The sequence below is a fragment of the Tachyglossus aculeatus genome, chromosome 3 (genome assembly GCF_015852505.1).
Source record: "Tachyglossus aculeatus isolate mTacAcu1 chromosome 3, mTacAcu1.pri, whole genome shotgun sequence".
NCBI lineage: Eukaryota > Metazoa > Chordata > Mammalia > Monotremata > Tachyglossidae > Tachyglossus > Tachyglossus aculeatus.
The window spans coordinates 25,278,279-25,295,972 of NC_052068.1; the positions used below are offsets into that span (position 1 = coordinate 25,278,279).

The following is a 17,694-nucleotide window of genomic DNA, read 5'->3' on the forward strand; positions in this document are numbered from 1 at the left end:
GAGCTTGGGTTTGTGGGTATGTGCTTATAACTGGATAACCATGCGTTTCACTTTTACTAGACTTTTACTGATATTACAAAAACCAAGGCTGAAGAAAATAAAACACTTTTTTGTTCCCAGTGGGCTGGGTGACCTTAACCAGGTCATTTAACCTCTTTGGGCCTCAGTTTTCTTATCTCTAAAGCAGGGGTAACAATACAGTCAATTCTCCAAAAACAAGGGATTTGTATTCTTGAAGAACCCCATGTTGAGGAAAGCTTGCATTTTAATATTCACTCTCTGACTGGTGCCAAAGGCATGCGTAAAGTGAATTGCCTTCTCTCCTGACAATTGCACATTCTTGGAAGAACATTACCTAATTGTGCCGATGCATTCTCTCCTAAACAAATAATAAAAATATGCATTGTAGTAGAACTAGCGGTACCTGTCTCCTTCTACCTCATAGGGGTGTTGTAAGATTAAAAAAAAAATGAAATCATTGTGAAAAAGCAATGGAAAAATAAAAATGCTATACAAGTTCAACTTTCCATCATCATCACCTTCATCTGACGATGCCCTGTACTGAAGTAGTATTAAGGTACGGTGCTGATTCTGTTCCTTAAAGTTAGCCCCTCATCTGGGATAAGGAAATCTCAGGATCTGGGATAAGGAAATCTCAGGATAAGAGGAGCTACCTTGAAAGCAACGTGGCTCAGTGGAAAGAATCCAGGCTTTGGAGTCAGAGGTCATGGGTTCTAATCCTGCTCCGCCACTTGTCTGCTGTGTGACTTTGGGCAAGTCACTTAACTTCTCTGGGCCTCAGTTACCTCACCTGTAAAATGGGGATTAAGACTGTGAGCCCCACGTGGGACAACCTAATCACCTTGTCTCCCCCCCAGCGCTTAGATCAGTGTTTCACACATAGTAAGCACTTAAAAAATATCATCATAAGAAAGCGATCTGTGGGGCACCAGTTGCTTTAACTTCTGTACTTTTTCCAACCGGAGCGCAAACCTCAGCCTCAGAATGGCTTTGCCACTGGCCGCTGTTGGTGTGAAATGAAGCGGGCCTCAGCAGTTTCCAAATAACCCAAAAAAGGAGCGTCCCCAAAGCGACCAAGAAACCGGAAGAGGTTGCGGAAGGAACTTCCTTTTTGATCATTTGCCCTGGGTCAGTATCAAATGCAGTGAGCTCTGCAAGAGTGGCTTGTGAAAAATTAGATTGACTAGTCTGGATAAAGACATGGCTAACAGACTGCCCTTTCGTGAAGAGTTTGAGAGCTGGACCCCACCTCAGGTGACAGATCTACTAAGACAGGTATCGGATTGAAAGAATTATTACAGATTTTGGGGTTACTTAGTAAAATGAACCCTTTTTTTTTACTTAACTGATCTCATTTCACAGTAGCTCATTATGAGCAGGGAACCAGCCTGCTAATTCATTCATTTATTCCTTCATTCATTCAATCGTATTTATTGAGCGTTTACTGTGTGCAGAGCACTGTACCAAGCGCTTGGGAAAGTACAACATGGCAATAAGGAGAGACAATCCCTGCTCACAATGAGCTCACAGTCTAGAGGGGGAATAATAATTATTATTATTCTGCTGTACTGTACTCTTCCAAGCACTCACTACAGTGCTGTCCATATAGTAAGTGTTCAATAAATACCATCGATTGACTGACTGATAAGCATGTTATTACAGACTGACCGATGGACAGATCTCTGGCTGTACCTCAAAAAAACTATACTTGCTGTGCAATCACTTTTAAATGTATAGATTTTGATTAAATTGAGCTTTGCAACCAGATTGAACTTTATCATAACTCCATGCTACCATCAGAAGCTGAAGATGAATTACTGTCAACACAAATCCACGTGAATTTTTCTGATTTCCTATTCTCACGGCACAGGATGGATACACATTCATTTCTGCTTTTAGCAATCACCGGTCTTTATTGAACACTTACTTAACTCCCCTTTCCTCTGCTTTAAGGGCTCTTAACTGACTCCTGCTTCCTGGAGGGGAGAAGACTGCTCTTTTCAGATCCCTTCCAGGCCATGAGGGATCGTCTTTAATCCAGCACCCAGATTGAAACTCGGTCTCAATTTTGGGTTGGAGGCAGCCTGGCATCCTGGCAGAAGGGTACTCTCCGGGTGGTGTCCTGGATTCTGCTAACTGGTGTGGAGACTGATCATCTCTCAGTGTCCAGGGAAGGCAGGGTCAATTCAGTAAGAATGTAGAGCTGGTTACCCATCCGGGTGTGGGAGTTGCTACTCAGACTCAACTGTCAGCGAGCTTTGCTGAGCAAAAGTCAGTCAGAGAAACACAGAAGACACAAAGAGGGTTGCAGAGAACTATCCCTTTTTTTAAAAAAAAAATCCCTCCTTTTTATGGTATGTTAAGCACTTTCTATATCTCAGGTAATAATAATAATAATTATGGTTTTTGTTAAGCGCTTACGATGTGCCAAGCACTGTTCTAAGCACTGGGGTAGATACAAGGTAATCAGATAGTCCCACATGAGGCTCACAGTCTTAATCGTTCATTCATTCATTCAATCGTATTTATTGAGTGTCTCCTCCTTTAAGACCGTGAGCCCACTGTTGGGTAGGGACTGTCTCTAGATGTTGCCAACTTGTACTTCCCAAGCACTTAGTACAGTGCTCTGCACACAGTAAGCACTCAATAAATATGATTGATTGATTACTAAGCACTTGGGAAGTACAAGTTGGCAACATATAGAGATGGTCCCTACCCAACAGCGGGCTCGCAGTCTGGTTTACAGATGCGGTAACAGACACAGAGAATTTAAGTGACTTGCCTAAAGTCACACAGCTGACAAGTGGCAGAGCCGGGATTAGAACCCAGGTCCTTCTTACTCCCAGGCCCGTGCTCTCTCCACACTAGACCATGCTGCTTCTCTAACCTTATTTAGTCTTGTTCCAATTCTTCAGGGCTCAGATAGTTCCTTCTTCAGCCATGATCCTGTCTTCCTCCCCTCTTCTGGCCTCCCCCACTGGCATATGCGTGGCTCAGTGGAAAGAGTCAGTGGTCATTGGTTCAAATCCCGGCACCGCCACTTGTCAGCTGTGTGACTTTGGGCAAGTCACTTAACTTCTCTGTGCCTCAGTTCCCTCATCTTTAAAATAGGGATTAAGACTGTGAGCCCCACGTGGGACAACCTGATTGCCTTGTATCCCTCCAGTGCTTAGAACAGTGCTTTGCACATAGTAAGCACTTAGCAAATGCCATTATTATTATTATTATTATGTCCCTGCTTGCTGTAGCTGCCATAGGTGGGATTGGCACCAAAGGCGAGCAGCAGGGTAGTGTAGGGGACAGACCTCGGGCCTAGGAGTCCGAAGGTTATGGGTTCTAATCCAGGCTCCGCCTCTTGTCTGCTGGGTGACCTTGGGCAGGCCACTTAACCTCTCTGTGCCTCAGTTACCTCATCTGTAAAATGGGGATTAAGACTGAGCTCCATGTGGGACAGGGACTGTGTCCAACCTGATTATCTTGTATCTACCACAGTGCTTAGGAGAGTGCTTGGCACATAATAAGAATTTAACGAACACCATAATCGTTGTCATTATTATTATTGGCATGGACTTCACCTTCCATCCTCCATCCCAGTTTGCACAGCTTCTCTCTGGCTTACTCAACTGGCATCTTACCTATTGGCACAATCCTGAGTCTATCATGAGGGTGGTTTGTGCTATAACTTGCCAGATTTGTTGTTGGGGTGGGGTGGCATCTTAGCTCATATCCATAATTTATTTACTTATATGAATATCTCAATCAATCAATCAATCGTATTTATTGAGCGCTTACTGTGTGCAGAGCACTGTACTCTGCTTAGAACGATTACTCTGATGTCTCCTCATCTAGATGTTAAGCTCACAGTGGTCAGGGAACATGCCTACCAACTCTGTCATATTGTACACTCCCAAGCACTTAGTACAATGCTTTGCACACAGCGAGTGCTCAATAAATACAATTGATTGATTGGTGACTTCAGAAGTGGAATGAATAGTCTCCCTCCAAATAACTTGGTCACAAAAGTGATTACTTCCATCACCTCTATGGGCCTGATTCTCCCAAGGCTAAAGGGTGAGGAAATCATTTCGGGAGGCTGCATAACCCCATCAGACGATTTTGTCATCGGAAGCCCAGGTGATCCAACTGTACGGTAGTCTGATGGGTACTCTGGAGAGCTGCATGGATTTCAACTTATTTTCAATCAATCAATCGCATTTATTGAGCGCTTACTGTGTGCAGAACACTGTACTAAGTGAACTAGAGTACAGAGTAGAGTAGAGTACAGAGCGCTCTACTTTCAAGTAGAGGTGTACACCTCTGGGATGGCGTATTCCTTGGGCACGGTGGAGAGACAAATGTCTTCCAAGGTCCCTTACAGTCTTCCCTTTGTTTGACTGGAAGAAGGACTCGGGTCTCTCTTTCCCCCTCCCTACCCGGAGCAGAATGGTGTGTACAGTCCAGTCCTGAGGGTATCAGGAAGTGGCTCCTTCAGCCCCTCCACTGGCTTGACCCCTTTGAGCTATGCATGTGTCTGCCATGTGTAGTGTTGCAATGAGTTAGGAGAGACAGAAGCAAAGAGGAAGGAATGTCTCTCCTCCTGGAGTGTTTTCTCAGCTACTTTACAGAAGTAACGGGCCAAGCCTTTTGGCATTTTTACCGTCTGCCTTTTCCCCTTTTTTCAAGTTGGACTCAATGAAAACCATAATAACCCAAGGCAAACTATTCAGCATTTTGAAATTCCCTACATGGTGTTGTTTTAAAGTTAATTACAAATGTAAGCGTACCAGTCATTTTGGCTTAAAGGTTTTGCTCCGCTCTGTGAATTTGTTTGTTGCTCAAACGTAAGCCTGGGTTAGATTGCTTACTAAACAGTTTCCTGTCCAGCTTAGTGTGCAAGTCAACAATTACAAAACATCTTAAAGTCATTATCACAGTCCTTTTTTCATGAAGAACCACAGAAATTCCTCACTGATAGAGAGTAATTCATTTGAATTCATCCTTATTTTTTATTTGGACTGATAGGGCCTCAATGCCGATCTTTCTGTTTAGAAGACCAATATAGCCTTTCCTTTAATTCATTGTTTAAGTTTATGTTCTTTTTGAATGTTAGATATTCTTTCCAAAATGAACACATCTCCTTGAAGATGATTGATAACACCAAATAATTTCATGCTAGAGGAATGAAATGACTTTATAACAGAAGACCTTGAAGTTCATTCTTCTAGTGGAGTTAACCCGGAGGACAGAATGACACTTTCTAAACAAAGTAAACAGAATTGTTGAGTAATTTCAGTACCTGAGAAATTTGGGTGACATGTTTACCTCATCTGATTACTCAGGAACCTTCTGAAATTCTTCTATCAATCAACTGTATTTATTGAGCACTATGTGCAGAGCACTGTAATAGGTGCTTGGGAGAGCCCAATACAATGGAATTAGTAGACACATTAGTAGCACGACAAGCTTACATCAAAGTCTCTTTCCTTGATTTCAAACACCTAATTTTAAAACATTCAGTCTCTACATTTAGTAACCAAAGTATATATCTTTCTACCTATATTCCCCTCATGCCCCTTTTCCTTCTCCTTCAGTTTGGAATGCATGAATGTGCTGCCACCGTGGAAAACTTTAGAATCGATGGAACTAAATTTTTGGTAAGGAAGATATTTTGAGTATATTTTTAACAATTGATTTCAACTAGGTTTTACTCTGTTTTCAAATGGGCACTATTGATCGCATTGTGGGGAAATGTAGTTCCTGAATCCCCCAGCCTTACCAATATGCAAATCATTAACAGTAAAATGTATGAAAGACTTTGAGAGAAGTAGAGGCAGAGATCCAAAAGTAATTCATTTTCTTTTTTTAATGGTATTCGTTAAGCGCTTACTATGTGCCAGATACTGGACTAATTTCCTATCCACCACCAAACATTCATGTTGACTATTAGAGCAGAGGGTTGCTCAAAGTCCTGAGGGCTTCCAGCCTCATTTTAAATTACATTCGAGGACTTAAGGCTTATGAACACAGGTTGGCTTCCTAATTGGCTTAAAAGTCTTCACTATTGATTATGCCTACTGGATAGATATTGGGCCTGAGAGTCAGAAGGACCTGAGTTCTAATCCTGGCTCTGCCACTGTCTGCTGTGTGATCTTGGGCAAGTCATTTCACCTCTCTGGGCCTCAATTGCCTCATCTGTCAAATGGTGATCAAGACTGTGAGCCCCATGTGGGACAGGGATTGTGGCCAACCTGATTTGATTGTATCTACCCCAGAATTTAGTACAATGTCTGGCACATTAAGAGCTTAACAAATGCCATTAAAAAAAAAAAGATGCTAGAAGCCCCTGCAGTTCCTTCTCTTTGTCCCCCTCCTTCCCTTCTCTTCAGGGTCCTAATCCTCACATCCCTCTAACCTGTTTCCTCTCTGGAAAATACCCTTAGTGTACCCAAGCTGGCCAAAGGGGTGGCAAGACAAATCGGGTCAGCTATTGATTTCATTCATTCATTCATTCATTCATTCATTCATTCATTCAATCGTATTTATTGAGCACTTACTGTGTGCAGAGCACTGTCCTAAGCACTTGGGAAGTACAAGTCGGCAACATGTAGAGACAGTGCCTACCCAACAACAGGCTCACATTCATTCATTCAATCATATTTATTGAGCGCTTACTGTGTGCAGAGCACTGTACTAAGCGCTTGGGAAGTACAAGTTGGCAACCTATAGTACAAGTTGGCAACATATCTCACAGTCTGGAGGGGGGTGGCAGACAACAAAACAAAACATGCAGACAGATGTCAAAACTGTCAGAATAAACAGAATTATAGCTCTAATTCATTTATTCAATCATATTTATTGAGTGCTTACTGTGTGCAGAGCACTATACTAAGTGCTTGAAAAGTACAATTCAGGAACAAATAGAGACAATCCCTAACCAACAACGGGCTTACAGTCTATAAAATGGCAAGGATCCTGGAACCAGTTTGACTGTAGGGCTCATTGTACAACCTTCCTCACCAGTTATGCCATTTACTCCACCCATTCGATCTCAGCATTTTAATAATAATAATGATAATAATAATTGTGGTATTCGTCAAATGCTAGGTGTCAGGCACTATTCTAGCACTGGGGTTTGTACAAAATAATCAGGTTGGACACAGCCTCTGTCCCTTATAGGGCTCACAGTCTTAATCCCCGTATTTATAGATGAGATAACTGAGGCATAGAAAAGTGAAGTGACTTGCCCAGTATCACACAGCAGACAGGTGGCGGAGCCGGGATTAGAACCTAGGTCCTTCTGACTCCCAGACTTGTGCTCTATCCACTAAGCCACACTACTTCTCTAGGTGTTTGACATGGAGGTTCTCACTCAGAATGGAAGCCTCTACTGAAAAATTCACTGAGGAAGGAACACAGTCCACATACAAAGACATGTGTGGGAAACTAAATCAACCGCCACTGAGCCATTAGTATAAATTTCTGGAGCTGGGCTGGGCTGCCCCGACCTCTGCTCAAGCCAACCTCATCTCCAAATGATACATTCCAGGGGTAAAATCCTAGAGCCAGAAGAGACCTCGAGAGACAGAGCAATGTTTCTTCTTTAAACCTCTGGGGATAAAGACTCGGCGATACCTTGGAGGTCACTCCAGTGAATCGCCACCCTGATAGTCAAAAGGTTCTTCTCTATGTCCAACCAAAATCTTTCTCAGTCCAATCTTTCTTTCTAAGACACGTATGTGCTGCTGCATGAGATGGCTGTGGGATGCTTCTGACTTTAGTAAAGACAGAAAAGGAGGAGATGGTCTTCATCCTATCTATGTGCCCACTTAAAGAATCCACCACCCTTCCTCCCAGCCCACAGCACCTGGCCTTGGGCTTAGCCATTTGGATAACAGTTTGCTCCTCCCTCTCATCTCAAAATAATCCATTAACCAGCTGATTTTATCCGGGCAGTTAAATCTACACTGTTCTTTTAACTACTGAGTGTTAACCATTAACATAGGAGATACAGAGAGCTTAAGAAAGAAGCAAAGATGAATTCAGAGTGATCTACTGCTTGCTACTAGTTTGAATATAGCTAGCAGCTTGCCGGGAAGCTTACCCAGAACTTTATACCATATTTCCTAACTGAACCTTCTTTCTTTACACAGCATCTCACAGAACATGAGTTGAACCGATTCAGTATTATGCACCAGCCGTAAGTTTCCCTCTCCAACGGAGGAATGAAAGCAAAAGTTCCTTCCTTAAATTACATATTAGCTAACATGTTTCATCATTTACTGGCTATTTCTTTATCAGCATACTGCAGGGTATTTGGAAAAATAATTTCCAGGGTACACCAGTCATATCAGAATTATGCAAATAGTCAACTATTCAGGTCATTTTAAAACAGCTGGGTCAAATGTGCGTGCACATAATCACACATACACTGATTAATTCAGGTTGATTTGGGCCTTGAATTTCTGAGATTTCACTTAGACAAGGCCTGCATTTTCAGATAATTTCTTAGTGTAGGCTTCCCAAATCTGCAATGCAGAACGTGGCCTAGAATGCCAAATCTGAGGAGAGGATGGTGAAAGTGTGTGTGTGTCGGGGGGAGGGTGGCGCGCTCAGAAGAAAGAGCCCCCAAACTAAGAACTTTTATAACCACACTACATGGGAACTACACATATTTTTCCATTGCAATCTGCCCTTTAAAAACTATTTGAGTGCAGTGTGGTAAAGCAAACAAGACAGGATTCCTTAGGAGCCGGGCTACCTGGAAGTGAACTGCCCTCGGGAGTAATGGGGTAATTGTATATGTGATGCAGACCACTTTATAACTTTCCCTAATTTATGAGTGTCGGAAGTCAGGTTAATTGGGGTTCATAATTAAAAATGAGCCAAAATGAAAGTGAGAAAACACTGTGCTGTGGCAGAATTATTGTTATTGGCCTTCAATCAATCAATGGCATTTTTTGAGAGCTGACTGTGTGCAGAACAATGTACTAAACATTTGGGAGAGTTCAGTACAACCTAGTTGGTAAGCATATACCCTGCCCACTAGGAGCTTACAATCTAGAAAAGGAGCTGGGCATTAAAATAAATTACGGACATGAATATAAGGGCTTTGGGGCTGAGAGTGGTGTAAATATTAAATGCTTAATCAATCAATCAATCAATCAATAGTATTTATTGAGCACTTACTGTGTGCAGAGCACTCTACTAAGCACTTGGGAAGTACAAGTTGGCAATATATAGAGACAGTCCCTACCCAACAGTGGGCTCACAGTCTAGAAGGGTATGCTTAGAGGGTACAGCATTCTTACTGCTTCTGAGAAGCAGCGTGGCTCAGTGGAAAGAGCATGGGTTTGGGAGTCAGAGGTCATGGGTTCAAATCCCAGCTCCGCCCCTTGTCAGCAGTATGACTTTGGGCAAGTCACTTAACTTCTCTGTGCCTCAGTTACCTCATCTGGAAAATGGGGATTAAGATTGTGAGCCCCACATGGGACAACCTGATCACTTTGTATCCTCTCCAGTGCTAAGAACAGTGCTTTGCACATAGTAAGTGCTTAACAAATACCAAAATTATTATTATTATTATTATTACAGAGCCAAATCCTTAGGTGACACACACAAAAGGAAGACGGAGTAAGGGAAATCAGGACTTAGCCGGGGAAAGCCTCTTGGAGGATATTGAAGGTGATTCATTACATATGAAGTGGGAGGGAATTCCAGGTCAGAGGGAGGATGTGAGCAAGTGGTCAGAGGCAAGAGAGATGAGAGATCAAAGTACAGTGAATAGGTTGGCATTGTGGCCTGGTCTGAAGTAAGAAATCAATGAGGTAAAATAAGAAGGGTTGAGCGGATTGAGTGCTTTAAAGTGAATAGTAAGGAGTTTCTCTTTGATGCAGAGGTGGATGGGAACCATTGGAGGTTTTTGAAGAGTGGGGAGATGTGAACTGAACTATTCTTTAGAAAACTGACCTGGGCAGCAGAGTGAACTAAGTACCGGAGTTGGGGGAAACAGGATGCAGGGAGGTCAGCAAGGAGGCAGATGCAGTAATTAAGCAGTGGAAAGAGCACAGGCTTGGGAGTCAGAGATCATGGGTTCTAATCCAGGCTCCGTCACTTTTCAGCTGTGTGACTTTGGGCAAGTCACTTAACATCTCTGAGACTCAGTCATCTCATCTGAAAAATAGGGATTAAGACTGTGAGCCCCATGTGGGACAACCTGATTACCTTGTATCCCCCCCAGCACTTAGAACAGTGCTTGACACATAGTAAGTGCTTAACAAATGCCATTGTTATTATTATGGTTATTAAACTGGGATATGATCTGTGCTTCAATCAGTATAGTAGCAGTTTGGATTGAGGGGAAACGTCAGATTTTAGCGAAGTTGTGAAGTTGGAGGCAACAGGATTAGGTGACATATTGAATATGTGGATGGAATGAGAGATGAATCAAGGATAATGCTAAGGTTACAGGCTTGTAAGATGGGGAGGATAGTGGGGTCATCTATAGTATAAAGTAGTGTAGTATAAAGGCATAGGAAGACAGGGTTTGGATGGTAGAGGAGTTCTCTTTATGGCATGTTTTGTGTGTCAGCAGGATATTCAAGTAGAAATGTGCTGAAAGCAGAAGGAAACATGAGACTGCAGAGAAGGAGAGAGGTTAGGGTTGGAGAGGTAGATTTGGGAGACATCTATGTAGAGATGGTAGTTGAAGCCATGGGAGTGAATCAATTTGCCAATGGATGGAGGATAGAAGGGGACTAAGAACTGAGCCTTGAGGGACTCTGACTGTTAGAAGAGGGAGAGAGAGGAGGAGCCTGCAAAAAAGATGAGCCGGCGCAGTCAGAGAGATAGGAGAACCAGGACAGCATAGTATTGGTAAATCCAAGGTCAGATATTTTAAGAAGGGGGTGGTAACTACTGTCAAAGGCAGCTGAGAGGTCAAGGAGGATTAGGATGGAGTAGAGGTCATTGGATTTGGCAAGAAAGAGGCCATTGGTGAGCTACAGAGGGCAGTTTCTGTGGCGTGAAGGGGGAGTAAGCCAGATTGAAGGGGGTCAAGGAGAGAACTGGGGAAAAGGAAGTAGAGGCAGTGGGTGTAGACAACTCGCTCAAGGAGTTTGGAGAGAAATGGTCGGGGAAAGATGGGGCAATAGCTGGAGGGAGCCCTGGGGTCAAGGTTTTTTTTTAAGATAGGGGACTGGCACACAGTAAATGCTTAACAAATACCATTATTATTATTATTATTATTAGTATTATTATTATGTGAGCTTGCTTGGAAGCAGTGGGGAAGAAGCCACTGGAAAGTGAAAAGTTGAAGATGGCAGTCAGGGAGGGAAGAAGGGGGGGCAAGTGCTTTGATAAGGGACAAAGGGATGGGTTCAGAGGCACAGGTGGACCAGACAGATTTTGAGAGGAGGCAGGAGATCTCCTGTGAGAGTGCTGGGAAAGACGGAAGAGTTGAGGAAGGGGCAGGAGGAGAGAAAAACTGGGGAAGAGGAGGGGAGATTTTAGGGACATCATTCTTTATGGTTTCAATTGTAATCAATAAAATGCACGGGCAGCTCATTAGCGGCAAGAGGTGGGGTGTGTGGAAGGGATATGGGGTTTGAGGAAGGAATTTAACATCCGAAACAGCTGGCCCAGGCAGTATGCATGGGCCTCCATAAGAGTGACTTCATCAGTTCCTTTGCTGATCGGAATTGTGGTGCTGCGTAAATTTCAAAGTACATATTTCTTATCAAAACATATTCACTGTAGCAGTTATTTAAGATAAATTGCATAATTAATTAGCTAAGGGATGGCAAATTGCTACGGTTGCCTCTGAGCGAAGACCAAGCCTTTTGGTCATGTTCAGAACATTTCTCCCCTTTCCTTTTTGCTTGTTTTAATACCAAGGGAGCAATATCTCTCTAAGGTAGGAAATCTATTTTACTTTGTATCCTGCTTTCACGACACGCTCTACCTACTTCAGCTGCTGAAATAGGAAGGCTCGCTTTTATCAGAGCTAGAGACTTCTTTGTCAGGTCTTCATCATGGTTTGGTGGCTTTTGAATGAGCCTCTCAAAGAGACAGCCTCATTCTTATTTTCCAACCCATAGAAATTTCTGAGCCACTTCTTGGGAGAAGCTTAAAGGAAGGTCCATGCAGGGAATTCCCCCCGCCCTACCTCCCTCCCCTCCCCACAGCACCTGTATATGTTTGTACATATTTATTACTCTATTTTACTTGTACATATTTACTATTCTATTTATTTTGTTAATGATGTGCATCTAGCTTTAATTCTATTTGTTCTGACGACTTGACTCCTGTCTACATGCTTTGTTTTGTTGTCTGCCTCCCCCTTCTAGACTGTGAGCCTGTTGTTGGGTAGGGACCATCTCTATATGTTGCCAACTTGTACTTCCCAAGTGCTTAGTACAGTGCTCTGTACACAGTAAGCGCTCAATAAATACAATTGAATGAATGAATGAATTGGGGAGGAAGTACTCTGCCCGAAAGAAACAGTACACTTCTGGCCCTTCCACGACACATTCCTAGGGGGTCCCAGATGAGCTTTCACCCACATCCAGGCTAAATCCTCCTGCAACTAAGTACATTGGAAAAAATTCAAAAGGGCCCCCAAATTGAGCCAATGATCCAAAAAATCCTCCGGACTCAGCGATAGGCAGTTTTCAACCTAAGACATACCGGGTTATGACGAACAGCATTTATGATGTTTCTAAATTCTACATTCTGTTTCAGCTTCGTAATACATCAGTTTCAACTTTACTACATTAGCGTCCTTCATGGTACAAGTTCCACAGGGAATCGGAGGTGGCAGGCAGCACCCAAGAATGGAGAGAAATGGTGGGAAAGTTTAAAGGGAGAAGGAGGGTGTCCGGAGAGAGGCCAAGGAATGGGTGGGGGACAGCTGATCATCAGATGGAGTCACCAGTTAGGTGGTCCTGGGAGAAGCCAGGGAATGGGGGAGCCACCTGATCACTAGGAGAAGTCACCTGAAAGGTTTTCCTTCTCACAATGTAAAACTACACTGGAATGAAACTTTTCTTCCTCAATATAAATGCATTAACGTAGCTATATTACTCATCTAAAAATGATTGCATGTACAATTCTGGATCATTTTGGTGCAAATAGGCTATCTGACCTTAGTTCAGAGAGCAGGTGAGAAGCAGCGTGGCTTAGTGGAAAGACAACGGGTTTAGGAGTCAGAGGTCGTGGGTTCTAATTCTGGCTCCGCCACTTGTCAGCTGTGGGACTTTGGGCAAGTCACTTAACTTCTCTGGGCCTTCGTTACCTCATCTGTAAAGTGGGGATTAAGACTGTGAGCCCCACATGCAACAACCTGATTACCTTGTATTCATTCATTCAATTGTATTTATTGAGCGCTTACTGTGTGCAGAGCACTGTACTAAGCGCTTGGGAAGTACACGTTGGCAACATATAGAGATGGTCCCTACCCTACCCCAGAGCTTAGAACAATGCTTGGCACATAGTAAGTACTTAGCAAATACCATCATTATTATTATCATTATTATTATTATTATTATTCTTCAGGAACCAGTGTATTGTTCCTATGAGAAAACTGGTTCCAATTCACAACATTTGGACCTAGAAGCCATTTTTAGGAACCAAATATCAGTATCTGGATATTTCAGATGGAAAAAAAAATTTGGTCTGAAGAATCTTTGCAACTCCCTCTTAAATCGACTTCATTTGGTCTGGGTAGAAACAGTCTACACCAAGTTCTGGTAATGTTGAAATAACTTCTTTTAATTATTAACTAACTAAAGGAGGAAATGCCAGTGGGAGCTTATTGCAGGTTAATTTGGTGTAAGGGGATAGTTCTAAAAAATAGCAAGAACTAGTAATAGTATTCATCGAATCAAGCCGTAGTCTATAAACAAGGAAACTGATGAATATCTTGCACAAGTTTACCAACCGGATAAATACAGTAACTCCTTGGAATATAAAGGCTGTTCTCCATTTCCTAACTCCTTGGAATATAAAGGCTGTTCTCCATTTCCTATTTCCATTTGCCCCTTGATTTCCAAAGAAAATCTGAGGCAGAAACTCACCAGAGATTTGTGCTTTTCGGACCTGATATTTTTGGAAGCCAACAGGCACTCTTTGAAAGCAGAATAAGTTATCAAGATGAATACTTTGAGGTAGGTAACTCTGGTTTATTTAAAATTATAAAAAAAGATTTATTTAAAATAAAAATACTGTATTTGGCTTTCTTAGTTTCTAGACTGTGAGCCCGTTGTGGGCAGGGATTGTCTCTATTGCTGAATTGTACTTTCCAAGCGCTTAGTACAGTGCTCTGCACACAGTAAGTGCTCAATAAAAATGATTGAATGAATTTAAAGCAAGGAAAGTGTGAACCTTTTCCATAATCAGGATCAATTTTTCTGTAAAAGATTGTGTTCTGGGCACGTGAGTACTAACTAATTATACAGATCAATCAATCAATCAATCATATTTATTGAGCTCTTACTGTGTGCAGAGCACTGTACTAAGCACTTGGGAAGTACAAGTTGGCAACATATAGAGACAGTCCCTACCCAACAGTGGGCTCACAGTCTAAAAGGGGGAGACAGAGAACAAAACCAAACATACTAACAAAATAAAATAAATAGAATAGATATGTACAAGCAAAATAAATAAATAAATAAATACAGTAATAAATATGTACAAACATATATACATATATACAGGTGCTGTGGGGAAGAGAAGGAGGTAAGATGGGGGAGATGGAGAGGGGGATGAGGGGGAGAGGAAGGAAGGGATACAGATCATTTTAAGACAAAAAAAATACATTTTCACCCTGAAATATGCACATGATCGAGTTTAAAAGTGAATTTTCTGGGGTCTGAATCATCCAAATAACTTTCCAGAGTAGACACAGAATTCAAAATATGACTCCATTTAGTGTTTTCCCATAAGACTACCAAACTTTTGATGATGATTTTTATCATTAAAACTTAAGAAGATTTGTTTTCCCACTCTGTTTTTCAACATTTTAGTAATTGCTTTCATCAGGAAGTCTTTCCCGAGATTACAGTTCTCTTTTCCTAACATACTCCTTCCTACATCACTTCGCTGCTCTCCTACTACAATCCAGCCCCCACACTTTATTCCTACCTCCTAACAATACTTACACTAGCAATTTATTATCTGTACCTTGATCCTGTTTACCTCACCGCTACCCTTTCACCCGTGTCCTGCCTCTGGCCTGAAACGACCTCCCTTTTCGCATCTGACGGACAATTACTCGCCCCACATTCAAGGCCTTGTTGAAGGAACAGCTCCTCTAAGGCCTTCCCTGACTAAACCCTCATTTTCTTCTCTCTTACTCCTTCTGCTTCACCCTGATTTATTCCCTTTATTCACCCCCAACACCTTCTCAGTCCCTCATCATCATCATCATCATCAATCGTATTTATTGAGCGCTTACTGTGTGCAGAGCACTGTACTAAGCGCTTGGGAAGTACAAATTGGCAACATATAGAGACAGTCCCTACCCAACAGTGGGCTCACAGTCTAAAAGGGGGAGACAGAGAACAAAACCAAGCATACTAACAAAATAAAATAAATCAGCACTTATGTACATTTCTATCATTTATTTATATTAGTGTCTGTCTCCCCCGCTAGACTGTAAGTTCGTTGTGGGCAGGGAATGTATCTGTTATATTGTTCTCTCTCAACCTCTTAGTACGGTGCTCTCCACACAATAAGCACTCAATAAATATGACTGATAGATGTTTAGTCTACTACTAGGCAAGTCAATCAATCAATCAATCAGCAGTATTTGATTCTCCTCTAGACTGTAAGCTCGTTGTGGGCAGGGAAAGTGTCTACCAACTCTACCAACTCTGTTGTATTGTACTCCCCCAAGATATTAGTACAATTCTCTGCTCACAGTAACTACTCAATAAATACAACTGATTGATTTTTTTGAGCGCTTACTATGCAGAGTGATACCAAACGTTTGGGAGAGTACAATATAACAGAGTTGGTAGTCATGTTCCCTGCCCACAGTGAGCTTACGGTCTAGAGGGGGAAACAGACATTAAAGTCCTCTAAACTGTAAGCTCCTTGTGGGCAGGGAACATATCTACTAACTCTGTTATATTGGACTCGCCCAAGCACTTAATACAGTGCTCTGCAAACAGTAAGCGCTCAATAAATATGATTGATTGAGAGAAGCAGCATGGTTCAGTGGAAAGAGCCTGGGCTTTGGAGTCAGAGGTCATGGGTTCAAATCCCAGCTCTGCCACTTGTCAGCTGTGTGACTTTGGGCAAATCACTTCACTTCTCTGGGCCACCGTTACCTCATCTGTAAAATGGGGATTAAGTCTGTGAGCCCCACATGGGACAAGTTGATTACCTTATATCTACCCCAGCGCTTAGAACAGTGCTTTGCACATAGTAAGTGCTTAATAAATGTCATCATCATCATTATTATTATTATTGATTGATAAACTTCTTCTATGGCTGCCCATAGAGATTGGCCCAGTCAATATGTTTTAGGGCTTAAATTACCCTGTCTAAGTTTATTAAATTAACTGGATATTTGTTGGTTCTCGTGCCTGAGGCCTCAAACCAAACAATTCTCTGTCCCTTCCCTCAATGTCTACTTCAGAACACCACCTTCCTAATTTCTTCCCTCCTCCTTCAGGCCACTGACCATCTCTCCAGTCCCCTGATTTAAACAGTGTTTGACACATAGTAAGTGCTTAACAAATGCCATTTATTATTATTATTTACCTAGCCGAGCTGCGGTTGGTTTTTTATTGGGTTATGGCTGCTACTCTCTAGTTCATTTTCAAGGAACTTTCCAATGGAAAAGAAATATATACACAGGATGTTTTACTAATTTTGATAGAGTGGTGGCAGCAGCAGCTAAAAGTATGTACGTTTCTGGCAGAGCAAGTTGCTTGACTTGTTTTGGTCTGGATCCAGACTTACCCTCTGCTCTCAAGGAGCTTTCAGTCTAATAGACATCCTTACTTGCCGTTGTTTTGGTGTTTAATCACCCCCAACAACCTAGAAATTCTTCTTGAAGTCTAAGTCTAATTCTGTCTTTCAGCACTAAGCTCATTTTCTCTTTTTTGGTCCCTTCGTGAAGTCCTTGACATTCGAAGCAGTGTCCATGTCCTAACCAAAGGAATGGATTCATTTCTTTGAGAAGAAGGCACTTGCTTGGAGCTGGGCTTTATTACTGACACTCAGGAAAGTGAGTCTGCTGATACTCTGTCTCTGAGGGCAGAGGCCTAGCATTAGTGCCAGCTCCTTGTATTTACACAGAGACTCTCAATTACTTCCAAGTTGTTGCCAACTTGTACTTCCCAAGCGCTTAGTACAGTGCTCTGCACACAGTAAGCGCTCAAAAACCTCCAATGGCTAATAATCAATCTGCGCATCAGGCAGAAACTCCTCACCCTGGGCTTCAAGGCTGTCCATCCCCTCGCCCCCTCCTCCCTCACCTCCCTTCTCTCCTTCTCCAGCCCAGCCCGCACCCTCCGCTCCTCCGCCACTAATCTCCTCACCGTTAGGCCTCGTTCTAGCCTGTCCCGCCATCGACCCCCGGCCCACGTCATCCCCCCGGGCCTGGAATGCCCTCCCTCTGCCCATCCGCCAAGCTAGCTCTCTTCCTCCCTTCAAGGCCCTGCTGAG

General features: G+C 42.6%; 1 protein-coding gene across 3 annotated transcripts in view; it reads left to right on the forward strand.

Annotated features, from left to right (window-relative positions):
* The first annotated feature begins 1,201 nt into the window (after window positions 1–1,201).
* BLNK (B cell linker) overlaps window positions 1,202–17,694 on the forward strand; it is a 122,167-nt gene continuing 105,674 nt past the window's right edge. For 2 of the 3 annotated variants that reach the window (XM_038744371.1, XM_038744372.1), the window contains exons 1-3: window positions 1,202–1,296; window positions 5,613–5,675; window positions 8,172–8,218. In XM_038744371.1, the coding sequence (XP_038600299.1) occupies window positions 1,222–1,296; window positions 5,613–5,675; window positions 8,172–8,218 (185 nt within the window). In that variant the 5' untranslated portion in view covers window positions 1,202–1,221. Of the gene's footprint in view, window positions 1,297–5,612; window positions 5,676–8,171; window positions 8,219–13,936; window positions 14,184–17,694 lie in introns of those variants that run through there. The other variant, XM_038744374.1, reaches the window with a different exon arrangement.